The sequence below is a fragment of the Pituophis catenifer genome, unplaced genomic scaffold (genome assembly GCF_029215685.1).
Source record: "Pituophis catenifer annectens isolate HBS135680 unplaced genomic scaffold, rPitCat1.0.hap2 SCAF_3, whole genome shotgun sequence".
NCBI classification, from domain to species: domain Eukaryota; kingdom Metazoa; phylum Chordata; class Lepidosauria; order Squamata; family Colubridae; genus Pituophis; species Pituophis catenifer.
Window position 1 is genome coordinate 147017867 of NW_027256883.1, and position 14738 is coordinate 147032604.

General features: G+C 36.8%; 1 protein-coding gene across 2 annotated transcripts in view; it reads right to left on the reverse strand.

Moving 5' to 3' along the window:
* AK4 (adenylate kinase 4) overlaps nucleotides 1-14691 on the reverse strand; it is a 28170-nt gene extending 13479 nt beyond the window's left edge. The window contains exon 1 of one of the 2 annotated variants that reach the window (XM_070939487.1): nucleotides 14546-14691. In XM_070939487.1, coding sequence (XP_070795588.1) covers nucleotides 14546-14690 — 145 coding nt within the window. In that variant the 5' untranslated portion in view covers nucleotide 14691. Of the gene's footprint in view, nucleotides 1-7702; nucleotides 7782-14545 lie in introns of those variants that run through there. The other variant, XM_070939488.1, reaches the window with a different exon arrangement.
* Between the last annotated feature and the right edge of the window lie 47 nt (nucleotides 14692-14738).

A 14738-nucleotide genomic window follows, 5' to 3' on the forward strand; every position in this document is an offset into this window, starting at 1 on the left:
TGTACTGATGTCAAATGTACAAGTTTTCAATTCAGCAAATTAAAAGAGAGTAAGTGTGACAAGGCAATTTCACCTGGGGAACTCAGAATATAGATAAATATAAGGGATATACAGATAGTCATCAACTTATTATTGCAATTGGGAGCCGATTTCTAGTCATAAGTAGTTATTGGAAAAACTAAGGGCCACTATGAAGACCCAACAAAAAATATTCTTTCCAAATTCCAAAAAGGAAAAAAGAAAGATGAAAGCCTCAACAATAAGGACACTCAACTGATTGCAGACTTTCAGTGTAAAGCATGAAAAGAGAAAACTATAGGACTCAAGGATAGCAGCAAACAAAAAAGTAATACAAAAATGAAAATGAGAACGCATCCATAACAGAATGTGACATATATTAATGCTAATGGGTGTGTTAGAACATCTGATTAATCTTCTGAGAAACCTTTGTAATGAACAAGGAGCTACTGTAAGAACTCAGTTTCGAGAAAGTGGTTCAGAAGAGGGACAGATGGGAATTATCCCCATATCAGTTTAACTGAAGCAGTGAATAAATTATAATACATCATAATATCTACATATCTAAAATACATGCACTCACATACATACATACATACACACACACACACACACACACACACACACCACAAATTTATATAAATAATAAAACACAAATGTAATTTAATGAATCTGAGGGGGACAAAGAGCATGAATCAAAATTGGGGGGTGAAATTCTAAAAAGCTGAGATAAGAAAGCAGGGACACTTCATTGGCTGAAAGATTCAGAAGAGCTCATTAGTAAAGTAAAAGGGAAAGGGAAAAATCTGGGTTAATATTAAACAGGCAGATGACAAAGATTTGTCAACTAGAAAGCTTAATGAATTCACAGTTAATGGTGAAGAAAAGAATGTGGTAGATGGCTTTGTTCTTGTGAGGTCAAGAAAAGGCACAGATGGACAGTGGGCTAGAGAGGAGATTAACTCTATAGAGGAAGGAAATGAAACTTGAACAGAGTCCCCAAGGACAGGATTATTTCTGACACCAATGAGCAATCTAGTCATTAAATATTCTGTGAAAGAAACAGTTGCGTATTCATTTTGGGCTTCTGACAGCCTCCACTTTAGTTCAACACTCTCCTTTATGAGTAGTTCTATTTATTCCTCTTTTAGCACCTTAATCCTTTGGGGAAACAATTATTCTAGTTTTCCATTATAGGCCCCCTGTTAAAAATTGTCTCCTTATTACTGAAATAAAGGGAACTTGAGACTGCTCCAGAGACCCTGAGCTGTGGCCTGTTTTCAAAGTTTAACCAGCATATTTAACATGTAGCCTTTAAGCATGATTGGGGTTTGTTTTCAATACACAAACACACACAAGCAGGTTTCAGTTCAACACTCCTTCTGGATTCATTTTTAACATCCAAGTAGAATCTCTGCCACTATCCCACTCTTCCCAGTTACAGCTTGTTGTGTAATAGCAACTTAAACCTAGCAGGGATAGATCTAGATTGGTTAACCAGAGCCAATCGAACTTCCTAAGGGATTTCTACAGTGTACCATACATGGAGCCACTCTTATAAAAGAATTCGAACCTTCAACTCATACAAAAAGGGAGCAGCCAGAGTTGTTAACTGTAAATGATCTGTTCACACCTCTTTTTTGTTTTGGAAGCCTGAACTGCTTGTCTATGGTTTTTAATTCAATCCTTCCCTTCAAATCCCTAAATGGCTTGAGGCCTAGGTAATCTCAAGGCCACTTAGTCCTACTCAAAACTGTTTATGTTTTAAAAAGGTTCTGATTATGGCTTTTTCCAAAGTCACCTTGCCCAAAAGTTGAGGTGCATTAAATCTAAGAAGGCTTTTAGACTCTTAAAGTCTACTAAGTAGAAGTATGAATACTATATATTCACGCTTCCCTTGCAATGTTCATGGAGAAGGTGCCTTAACATATGTATCCATCTATACATTTAATTATTAGTTTAGTTTATTTATACAGTTTATAGGCCGCCAGTAACTTCCAGTACCTCTGAGCATCTTACAATTACAATGAGGACCCAGTTTGTGGGGGCAATAAGCTGACTTTGTATAAATATACAAAAGGATGAAGGCTATTGCTGAGCACATTGTAAGCCGCCCTGAGTCTTCGGAGAAGGGCGGCATATAAATCAAATTTAAAAAAAAAATTAGAATAGAGTAAAATATTACAAAAGGCAAAGAAGTAATCATGAACACTCCCCAAATCAACATATTAAATGAAACCTATTTAACAAGAATAACTCTTCATTCTGATCCAGAGATTCTGATCTTCAATCTAAATCTTCAATGATTATTTTATGGCTGCATTCTTATTTATTATAAATATTATTGTTGTGGATGTCTCAGGAACTCATTTTAGTTACTATTTGAATAATAAAGAGTAAAGCCCATATTTAAGACTGATAACTGTGATTAGGTTCTTGTATTAAGCACTAGTTCGTTTAAACACAGCTTGCTTTGGTTTATCTAACATACTGACTCAACACAATACAGTAAGCCAAGCAAGCCACATTATAACCTACAGTGTTGTGGGACCCAAACTAAAAGTGAGATGCGTATTAACAGCATATTGGTAAGTCTTGTAAGACGGTTCCCTTTAAAAAGAAGACACTTCAGAACATAAGGCAAAGTCCTTTGAAAGCAGTAACCACGACAACCAAATGAAGAAAAACCACAAATCATTAATGTTAGTAACAATAAAAAGACAAAAGCCTAAAAAAAAAAAAAAACCCTGAAAATCCTATCTTTCTTATTTGGAATGCTTATTTTAATACTTGTTGGATATAGGCAGGGGTAAGAAATTAGGGTGGGGGGAAATTAAGAATCCTATCAGTAAGTTTTTAAAAGATCATTTCAGATCACTCTAAAATTATACTGTTTATGTGGGAAATGATATACCAGGAAAACTGGTAGCCAAGTGAATAGCAGAAGGGTTAGTCATAGATTAAATAAATAGGAGTGTCATTAAAATCAGGCCAAGAGGTGAGAGTGTATATTTTATCACTGAAGAGCTATAGATATTTTTTTTTAAATTAAAGAGATAAATCCACATATCTGCACACATGCTTTTAGCCTGTTTCTTATGGCAATTCAAGCCCTTCTTTGTAATCTTCCTACAAAGCTTGACTCAGATCACTAGAAATAAGAAGCAAAATATAGTTATGCAACAAGGGACTGCAAATGACCTATAGCAACACTTTGCACATGCAGATTTTTTTCACAACAATGTATGTTGCAAGCCTGTTTTAAAATAGCATATACATATGTTTGTATATATACCCACAGACTTAAGTCTGGAGAATAGCTATGATCTGCTCACTGAGAGCTACATACATCCTAAAGACTTTTGGATAAAAGCAACTTTGTGATTGGAATAAGGTCTCACCATTTCATCTCACTCTAAGACTGATGGGGGAAGTGAAGTGATTTGATTAAGCATGGATGGGGTTTATTTTCAGTACACATTTCTTAACTATCTTTATATGCTTGATGATTTTACAAAAGCAGAATGCACAGAACATAAATACATTTCATCCATTTTTAAAAAAAAATAATTTAGCTTATCTCTTTGAGCAACTAAAAAACAGGGATGGATATTATAGATTTGAAGACAGCCTGATGCTGTAGAGTGAGATCAATGAATATGCAAGCCAAAGTGTAGGATTAAAAGTGAACAAAAGGACTAAAATTATGTCAGAAAGGAGTTTGCTAGGGGTGAATAACAGAGGTGTGCACAAAATGGGAAATGTGTCTTGGTTCCCAATGTGAAACAAAACACTGAATTCCAAAAGTTCTATGTAATCGGTTTCAGGCCAGGAGCATCTATTCTAAAACAAAATCTGTGTTTTGGGTGTTTTGTTCCTAGGATTCAGAACAAGCCTCTTCTGCTGCAAAAAAAAAGTAGGTCACCTCTAGACAACAAAAAGATAAAGAAAACTCTTAACAGTAGCTCAAATCTGGCAATATTATCCCTCGTCTTTCCTTTGCTGACTATGTCTTGAAGGCCTCCCAGACCATGGAACGTAGCATGCCTGTTTTGGTGCTGGAAAGCACTTTGCAGGTGCATCTGAGCAATTGTCCCAAAGGTGTTTTTTCAAGAGCCAACTGGACTTTCTGGTTTTTCTTTGAAGATATTTCGCTTCTCTGACCCAAGAAGCTTCTTCAGCTTACCCAAGAACTGAATCTTACTCAAACAGAAAATAATGTTTTGGCCAAAGGACTGAATTTTGCAGTAACACCAGAGCAGCTACCAATTGTAGATCTTTTCACAGCCACAGCGTCAACCACCAGGAACAATAAACTGGCAGAATCAGAAGCAAAACAATTATGGTAAGGATGAAGGTATCTGCAGCCCTCACTAGTGCCAAAACACCCCTTCCAACATCACAATTCAGGAAAGGAGAGTAGTGACATCCCTAGGAAGAGACCCAAACATCACCATCCTGCCAGCTGATAAAGAAAGATGCACAGTTATCCTGAACAAATGAGCTGAAGAAGCCTCTTGGATGAGAAGCAAAACATCTTCAAAGAAAAACTGGGAAGTCCAGTTGTCTCTTGAAAAAGCACCTTTGGGACAACCATGACCTAGATGACTGAGAATATCCATAGACATCTGAGCCAATGTTCCTAGTGCATTCCATGGGCTCAAATTAAGAAACCTTGAACATTAGCACTGCTCTCCTGACTAATTCTCTAACTAGCCTAGCTAGGCCAGGATTTGTTTGGTGCAATTTTAGAGGTGGGATATTAGTGACTGACCTAGCCAATCACAATTGACCTAGCAGCCTTAGAAAAATCGGGTGGGGGGGGACCTTAAAGGCAAGCTTCATTTTAAAAAGAAAAAGAAAGGATTCGATTTAATATATATGTATCAGTGATCATACATGTACAAACAACTATATAAAAGAGTGAATTTATCTATAGCAAGGAGATTTTGGAGAAGGGAAAATGTTAAGTCAAAAATTGATTGATTTGGAAAATAAGGAAATGGCAAGGGGTGGTGAGACCCATCGTTCTATATTCTTCTATTGGTCTAAAAATGTATGAATAAAAACTTAAACAAAAAATAAGACAACAAACTGGGATTGGTACTTCAGACACAGCTTCAGAGGCGGGCAGGAGCCAGTTTCCAACAGTAGTCCCTGCAGCAGAAGGACCAATACAAGTCTGATTTTGGTTGTTAGTCCTGAAGATGGGGTCAATCTATTCCCCACAGCACCTGAGGGCAGGGCAAGAAGTGACAACTGGAAATTTATCAAGGAGAGATTCAACCTAGACCTAAGGAGAAATTTCCTGCCGGTGAGAACAATTAATCAGCTTGCCTCCAGAAATTGCTGGAGGTTTTTAAGAAGAGATTGGACGGCCCTCTGTTTGCAATAATATAGGTTCTCCTGCTTGAGTAGGGGGTTGGACTCAATCTCCAAGGTCCCTTCTAACTCTGTAATTCTGTACTCTGTAACCTCTTTCTTTGTGGTTTACTCTCCAGATCTTCTCCAATGGCAGTTACTATAAAATGACTCACAATAGATCATGTGCTCCTTAAATGCCTGTTGCTTCACTCTAAAATTTCACCCAAATAACCCACCAATCAGTCTTAGCCAAACACAAGAGCATGTCAACAATCCATCCTGTGTATCGGGCTGGTCCACAGAGAGAAAAATTCCAAAGTCCGTTATCCAATAAGAAGAGGCAAGGCAACTTCCAATCACAGCAGCTAAAACAGAACACTTATATCCATAACAGCCATGTTTTAAACTTCAATCCATTTTCAGATTGGAACAAAACATATATGTTTCAGCCTGGTCATAGACTAACTAAAAGTAGCTGTTCTATTCATTCATGCGTTTGTGCATAAAATTTTCTTGTGAGAAAGTAGGTATTGCATATTTCATTCTAGTGAATGGTGATAATAAAAATTTATAAACTCTTAGTAAAATGTTCTGTACAAATGTGATCCGGAAAAAAACTATGTCAGGTAATAAAAATGGATCGCTGGCAGCAAACTAGGTTAATACAAAGCAGCAATCAGGTCATTTGGAGGACCAAGAATGAATCAAAATGACTGATGAGTATCTGCTTAGAAACAGTTCTGTTTAATGTATGGTTGAAGTGTAAGTCTAGCATAGCCGTGGCAAAGGAATTAATGTACATCTAAAAACATGCTTGACTTTATTGTTTACAGTAAAGACTGAAGGGCTTAGTGAAGGATTCAAGGGTCAAGAGAGGTTCTTGGCTTGAGCCAGACTATCAAAAGCAAAACTGAAGGAAAACAAACAAGAAAAGAGAAAAAGTGAAAGAAATGCAACTGAAAGTAAAATGACTGTGAGAAGATAAAAGTCTGAGTCCTTAATGAAAAAATATTAAGGATAGATTAACACACATACATTCAACAAACTGATTGGTTACTATATATATAAAAGGGAATGTAAACTGTATGGAACAAAATAAAAAAGAATGATACAGAGTGTCACAGATGTATGCAAAGCAGTTTTTCTAAAACCTCTGGGGAATTCTGGGATTTAAAGTCCACCCAACTTAAAGTCACTGAGATTGGAAACACTGTTCTACATACATCTATGGCCTATGAATAAAAATGCACAGGAAGAAATAGTGAATTTAGTAGATTTACTTAATTTCCTTTTTTGCCATTTATCCTGTTTTTCTAATTTCTTTTTCCCACTAGTTCTGACTTGCATTGCATTAAAACTGCTTGCCCAAAAGGTAAATGATATGGCAGATATGTGAATAGATAAGAATGTAGAAACACACAGTAATAACTATGTCATCTCCTATGATGAGCAAAACAGCATTTCAGACAACTGTTATTTTAAAAGTTAAAAACATTGTAGCAATTCTAGTTTTCTGTCTTAAATATATAATACAGTTTTGTCTCCATTGTGACCTAGTCTAAAATCTTCAAGGTAAAACATCTTATTTCCTTTGGAAAAAAACCAAGAGCAAGCTACTGATTTAACAAACTTGTACATTAATAACCATATGTGCACATTTGTTATGGTTAATTCAACACCAGCCAAAGTAAATAATGCACTAAGAATGTTATAGCTCAACTATCAAAATCAGCCACTCATTCTGGAAGTCACAATAAAGATTCTTGATGATGTTTACCAGTAATGTTCTGGTGGGGCTAAAAGAAAATATTTTATAATGGTAATTTTAGATCTTACAATTTCAAGATGGTCTCCTAATAAACCATTACTAGATGAGATTTTAAACACACACACACACACAAGTTCAAGACTGAAACTACTTCTTTTTTTCATTATGGTCACAGTCCAGCAAAGAAATTACCATTAGATGATATAGATGACATCAAACTGTATGTTAAGAGTGAAGAAGACATTGACTCGCTGATCCAGTTATACAGATCAATAGTAAGAATATTTGGATGTAATTTGGACTAGAAAATGTGGTTGGATGATAGTATAGAAAAGGAAGGTACCGGTAATTAAGACCATGGGGTGGAATTACCAGTGAGCCAAATGTCTATGGAGATTCTCAGTCATCCATGTCATGGTTGTCCCAAAGGTGCTTTTTCAAGAGGCAATTGGACTTTCTGGTAAAAAAAGAAAGTCCAGTTGCCTCTTGAAAAAACATCTTTGGGACTACGAGTGGGCCACGTAAGCAAACATACAGACTAGCTACAAGTACCTTGGTATCCCACTGTCACACGTGAACCCCAATGAAGAGTCAATGAAGATTGCAACATCCAAGAACCACCAAAGGGTAAAACAGGTCAAGAAGAGACACCGCTTTTCCTCCCTAAGATGATGATGATAATAATAATAATAATAATAATAATAATAATAATAATAATAATAATAATAATAATAATAATAATTTTATTTCTATACCGCCCTTCTCCCGAAGGACTCAGGGCGGTGTACAGCCTATTTAAAAACACAAAACAAAACAACAATTAAAAATTTAAAATCATTAAATAAGATAAGACAGCAAACAATACAAAATACAAAACACCATCTCTAAGAAGTAGCTCCTTTCCAAAATAAAAATAAAAAATAGCAATATTAATCTCTTATAGCAAGAGCAGCATATTTATTCTAGCATCAATTTTTGTGTATCATAGCATACTGCCTCACTGTACTGACTTATCTAATCTTAAGAGTCTAGATATACATAGCCATTGCTGAAAAAAGGAAAGGGGGGGAATGAAAATGGAGAAATGAGAGACAGAATTATGCATAGAAGGAGTTCACTAATTGAGCAGTAGCTCAAATTGATTTAAGCAGTTTTCCAAGTTTGCAAATACCTTGGCTATTAAATTGCACCAATGTTGAAATATATTCCATTTTATTATTATGCTTATAGGAATACACAGATTTAATACACAGATTTAATACACAGATTTATAATGCGTGTATGTCCATGTGCATGTAGAAGAAATCAAGATTGAGCTTGGTATTATTATAAAATAGCAAATGTCACTGCAACCAAAAAATAAAAATCAAATCATTTGCACACACAGAGAGAAAAAGATTTATATCTTTTAGTTACAGTGACATTTGCTCTTTTACAATAATTTTTATACACAAAAAGAGAAAGAGACAGAGAGAAGTCTACACAAATTTGATTTGAGCACAGATGTATAATAAATCAAACAGCAGATGCTATTCAGCCTCAACTTTTGGCTCTTTGGAAAAGGTCAAAAAGTCATGACATTGAAACTTTGGATGTTTTTATATGCAGCCTATCAAATGAAATGAAGTCTGAATTTATTACCTCTCACCTCTATAATTCAAGCCCAACAACGTTCAGCAACAGAATATTGGTGCATGAAAAATTATGTAAAGTTTAAAACCAAATAGATCTCTTTCCAAGATACCTCACTGGTGGAAAGAATCTCAAGGAGGAATCAAGTTACAACAGCAACCCTGTCTGTCAGAATAGGAAATGGGATAGAATTATGGCTACCGAGGAGGATGTTAAAAGCAGTAGTAAAAGACTATACTTACTTAACCAGAAAAAACACTACACAGCATAACTTCTTGGTGCCCCCATGTCAACGTTTTATTTCCAATCCCAGTTTAACAAGAATTCCAGCATGGGTTTTTTTTTCTGTTCTAGAAAGAATGGATGATAAAGCAGCTTTCCATAAGTTGGGTGCACAATGTGATCTGAACGGTTGTGGCTTTTGTGTGAATTTGACCATTAAAACTTGTAAACTACCAATTCTAAATTTAGTGCAAAACCGGCCAATTGTGGTTTCTTCCATTTTCAAGCAGGTCACGAGTTGACCATGCGCAATAAGAATCACTTCAAATATTCTTGATCATCCAAGTTTTCTGGATCACACAAATGCTTTTATCGTCTGATATTGCCAATATATCTTATTGTACGAGGGGCTATGTAAGCAGCTGATAGGATTCAGAGGTGCTTCAGAACAAGGATCTCTCTACTAGTCATTAAAGCAGCCTGCCCACACAAACTTTTTAAAAAGATACAACTGTTTTGAGAAGTTGACACATCAAAGTTAATAGGACTCTTAAAGCAGCTTTTTTTTTTCCTTCAGTTCCTTGAGGAAATCCCTTTTGGGGGATGGAGGCTACTTTCATTAGAAAAGTCCAAAGCACTTCTCCCAGCTCTAGCTAGTACTTCTCTTTGAGATGAAATAATGAATTAAATTCACTTCCTTGCACAATTAGCAAAGAAGATCACTGTAACTCAGAAACAGATACAGTACCCAAGTGTAGAAAAACATAATTTACAGAACTTTTGAGGGAAAAACAGGCAGTTTGGTCTAAGTGATTAAAGACATTGGCTAGGGACTGATACATCATGAATTTGAGTTCTGCCTTAGGCACGAAGCCAGCTGGGAGATTTGGGGCCAGTCGCTTTCTTTCAGCTCTAGGAAAGAAGTAATAGCAAACCACTTCTGAAAAACCTTGCCAAAAAAACTGCATGAACTTGTCTGTGTAGTTGCCAAGAGTCAGAGTTATTCAAAAGCCCCAAAAATAAAGAAAAAGAAATGTTTTGTTTTTGCTAAGAAGTTGTTTATTGAATGTTAATAATATATTTTATTATTAACTATTATTTATTATTAACAATTATATTATTAAAATATTTTTATTTTTACTAAATAATTACTAAATGCCAATGCTCCTATTTTATTTTATCCTCCTACTTAATCAGTCTTACTTAAAGTACCTGGACATTCAAAGGTCAGTAAGATCTACATTATTTTTTTTATTCCAGCTTACTTCAATTAAATGTACTTAATTAAATACTACCACTGCCACTCTGTCCAAACCAGTTGGCTAGTCTAGATTGGATACTAACTAATATTTAGTTAAGAAAATGGTAGTAGCAGCTGAGCATACAACTGATCGCTTAGCAACCATTCAAACTAAATGACCACCATAAAGCTACTCCCCCACCCCAGTTTTAAAGTTCAGTGTTACTCCCCCTGCAATCACGTGACTGAATTTTGGATGCTTGGCAACCGGCCCACATTTACAGCACCGCATGGTCATGTGACCACAATTTACAATGATTTTGTGAGAAACTGGCATTTACTTCCCAGCCCATGGTGAACAATGGAACCTCACTTAATAAAGACAGGACTAACTGTAGACAATTGCATTATCCTGATCCTCAAAACATATATTTTAATAATGCATAGAAAGTATAAATAAGATGTTATGGCATAAGAAACTAGACTGAAAAGTAAAATAACAGTAAAGATAAACGTAAAGGTTCCCCTCGCACATATGTGCTAGTTGTTCCTGACTCTAGGGGGCGGTGCTCATCTCCGTTTCAAAGCCGAAGAGCCAGCGCTGACCAAAGACGTCTCTGTGATCATGTGACTGGCATGACTAAACACCGAAGGCACACGGAGCGCTCTTACCTTCCCACCAAAGTGGTCCCTATTTTTCTACTTGCATTTATTGCATGCTTTTGAACTGCTAGGTTGGCAGAAGCTGGGACAAATAATGGGAGTTCACCCCATTACGTGGCACTAGGAATTCGAACCGCTGAACTGCCAACCTTTTGATCGACAGGCTCAGCATCTTAGCCACTGAGCCACTACGTCCCTAATAACACTAGGGAGTTCCTAAAGAAGAATGGATATATAACCTGATCGTATCCTTTCTGTAGTTGATGTAATTCAAGGACTTATGATGCAACAATATGACCTGCAACTCTAGCAAGATTTAGAAACATATCAAAGTGAGATGTATTACAACAGGCCTGTCAAACTGATGGCCCATGGGCTGGATGCGTCACGCACAGGACATGCCCACCCCAGCTCCGCAAAGGCAAAAAAGTCACAATACATCATGATACATCACATTACACATTCGAGTTTGACATCTGTGTATTAGAAGTTATGGATTTATTCTAAAGTGCTAGAAAGAGCTACTATCTTATCTGCTTTAAGTGATCTTGAATACTAATACCAAGTGCTGAAAGTTGATTTGCTAAATTAATGGCCACAGAAAGTGACAGCAGCAGCAACCACATCTGATCTTGTTTTCTAAACCTAAATGCAAGATGTATGACAGTAGATTAGGCAGATCATCTTCATACTAATAACAAAATTCATACCTCAGGAACCATACACCCTTCTACTTATCATAATGTTTGACAATTGCATTTTGCCAAGAACAGTCTTCACTGTACTTTTAACAAAATATCGGCTAATCAAATGGGAACCACTAATGCTGCTTAAGAGAATTAATCATTTGTACATTCAATAAAATGAACAAGTAAAATTGATGGTAATGTCAGGAGACAAGAATATTGAGACAGTCAAAATGACAGCAGTTGCAAGCCTAACAAAGCTTTGGATGCAAAGCAGGGGTGAAATGCTCCCGGTTCGGACCGGATCGCCCGATCCAGTAGTGATGGAGGCGGGTGGTTCGGAGAACCGGTAGCAAAAATCCCTGCCCCCCCCCCCCCCATGCCCAGCTGAGCCGCACAATCATCAGAGACTTTTTTTTTTTACTTTTAAAAGCATTTTTTCTACAACCTCTTCGGGCAAAAAATGCTTTTAAAAGTAAAAAAAAAGCCTCTGATGATCGTGCAGCTCAGCTAGGATCATCAAAGGCTTTTAAAAGAAAAAAACCCTTTTTTTCTTTTAAATGCTTTTGACGATCCAAGCTGAGTTGCCTGATCAGCAGAGGCTTTTAAAAAAACCTCTGCCGATCAGGCAACGCAGCTGGGATCGTCAGAGCCTTTTGAAAGCATTTTTTTACAACCTCTTTGCCGAAGAGGTTGTAGTAAAAATGGTTTTAAAAGTAAAGAAAAAATGGCCACGCCCACCCAGTCACATTACCCCCCACACCAAGCCACGCCCATAGAACCAGTAGTAACAAATTTTAGATTTCACCCCTGGTGCAAAGCACAATTTTAGAAATACAGGTAGTCCTTGACTTAACAACAGTTCACTTAGTTACTGTTCAAAATTACAACGTCACTGAAAAAAGTGACTTAGGACCATTTTTCACACTTATGACCTTTGCAGCATCCCCATGGTCATGTGTTTACATTCAGATGCTTGACAACTGACTCACATTTATGACGGCTGCAGTGTCCCTGGCTCCTGTGACCCCCTTTTGCAACCTTCTGACAAACAAAGTCAATGGGAAAACCAGATTCACTTAACAACAGTGTTAACAGTTTAACAACTGCAGCCATTCACTTAACAACTATGGCAGGAAAAGTTGAAAAATGGGGCAAAACTCACTTAACTAATATCTCATTTAGCAACATAAATTTTGGGCTCAATTGTGGTCGTAAGTCGAAGACTACATATACACAACACCATCACTGTATATAATTCTAGATAATTCCAAAATAAGAAAGTATCATAATAATAGCTTCTTACAAACTAAATTAAATCTGGTTGCCTAAACAGCAAATCAAGGATTGCATGAAGCCCTAAGACAGTTCTAAAATGCACAGTCATAATTATTTGTAACACAAGGAAAGAAAAATGATTCATCGCACAGAGACTAATCATGTTAACTATATTAAATCAATTTGTTTCTAATTTAATCCAATACAGTGTTTCCCTTGTGCACCTACTTTCTGGAACACAACTTTTAAGATGGAACGCAAAAGCCAAGTAAGACTCCAGATTCCAAAGGGCTCTTTAACCATGTATTTGCAATAAGCACCTATATTTGCTTGTTGTATAGCTAATGCTACAGTGTTGCAGAAATCCAAATTCCAAAGAAGAGCACACACAAAACCAACAACTTTGACAGCCTGAATTATAATCCTACCCCTCACTACTTAGTAGTAGTTCTTGCTGAAACAGTAGGCTCTACAGTAGTCTTCTCTAAACGACAACTGGGACCAGCAACTTGGTCATTAAGCAAAGTGATCACTAAGTGAAATCATGACAGTGCTTACAATCCTACTTCAACTTTACTTTACTTTATAGACTTGCAAAGATAAACAGAAAGACTGGTCATAAAGTTACTTTTTTAAATCAATGAGTTGTTCAATGAGACTGTGGCAAAACAAGGACTACCTGTTGTTCTCCTAGTTATTAGAAATACTAAATGCCTAATGCTAAATTGGCTGAAGTAACTACTGGATTACTCAGATTATTTCTTCCATATTTCAAAGTTACTCTGAAAAATACTGGATTACTTGGATTATTTCTTCCATATTTCTAAATTACTCTCAGAAATATGCATATAGAATTATCTATTTTCAAAAAAAAGTTCATAAAGTTACTTTATTTAAACTGCAAGCTTACATGTGCATATATAGTACTGTACTAAGCCCTATTAAGCTCAGCGGTGCTCACTTTCAGAGAAATGTGTGAAGGATTGTAGCTAGTTCTAACGGTCCAATATATCTTAACTTTGTAAGTATCTCCAGAAAGCTTTATTTAAAAGAGTGAAACCGGTCAAGTACAAACTGTGTTAGCAAGAAACACAGAATGTGTTGTTTTATTAGCATATTACTAGATATACATGAATCAAATGCATCTGTAGGAAGGCACGGAATATATAACACACAATACAACTGATTCTACCCTGCTGTAATGCTTGGGACACCAAAGCACTTAAAAATGGACAGCCCAAGAGTTATTCCCATTCCACTAAGGAGTTATTTACCACTCCTTAGAGTACAATTTTTTAATCTTTATCTTGCCTCTCTAGAATATTTGCCAGAGATCCTAATTTGCCAGTACTCAAAAGCACAGACCTTAAACAGCAGGCTCAAAAACTCTTTAAAACGACACACACCCGCTATTTCCCTCCCCACCTGCCGCCCAAAAAAATAACAGGCCAATCCGTTTACCCCTTCCAAGCGCTACAGATCCACACGCACTTTTTTTAGAAGTCCGTGCAGATTCCATCTACCGCCGGGGGTCCGATCTGCCCGAAATTCTCCTGCATGCATGCAAAGAGACACGTACTGGAATACCAAAAAAAAAACAAAAAAAAGAAAGAAAGAAAGAAAGAAAAAGAAAGAAAGCCGAGAAGAGGCCCGTCCTCTCTCTCAGCCACTTACCACTGTTCGCCTCGATGTTCTCCCGCAAAAACTGCCCGCTGGAAAGATGCTTGAGGCCAAAGCTCTTGGCGATCCTCTCGCACACGGTCCCTTTGCCGGATCCCGGGGGACCCAAGACGACGGCTCGCAGAAGCTTGGAAGCCATTGCAATCTACCTAAGGAGAACAGAGTCAAAGAGTCAAAGCGCCGGGAT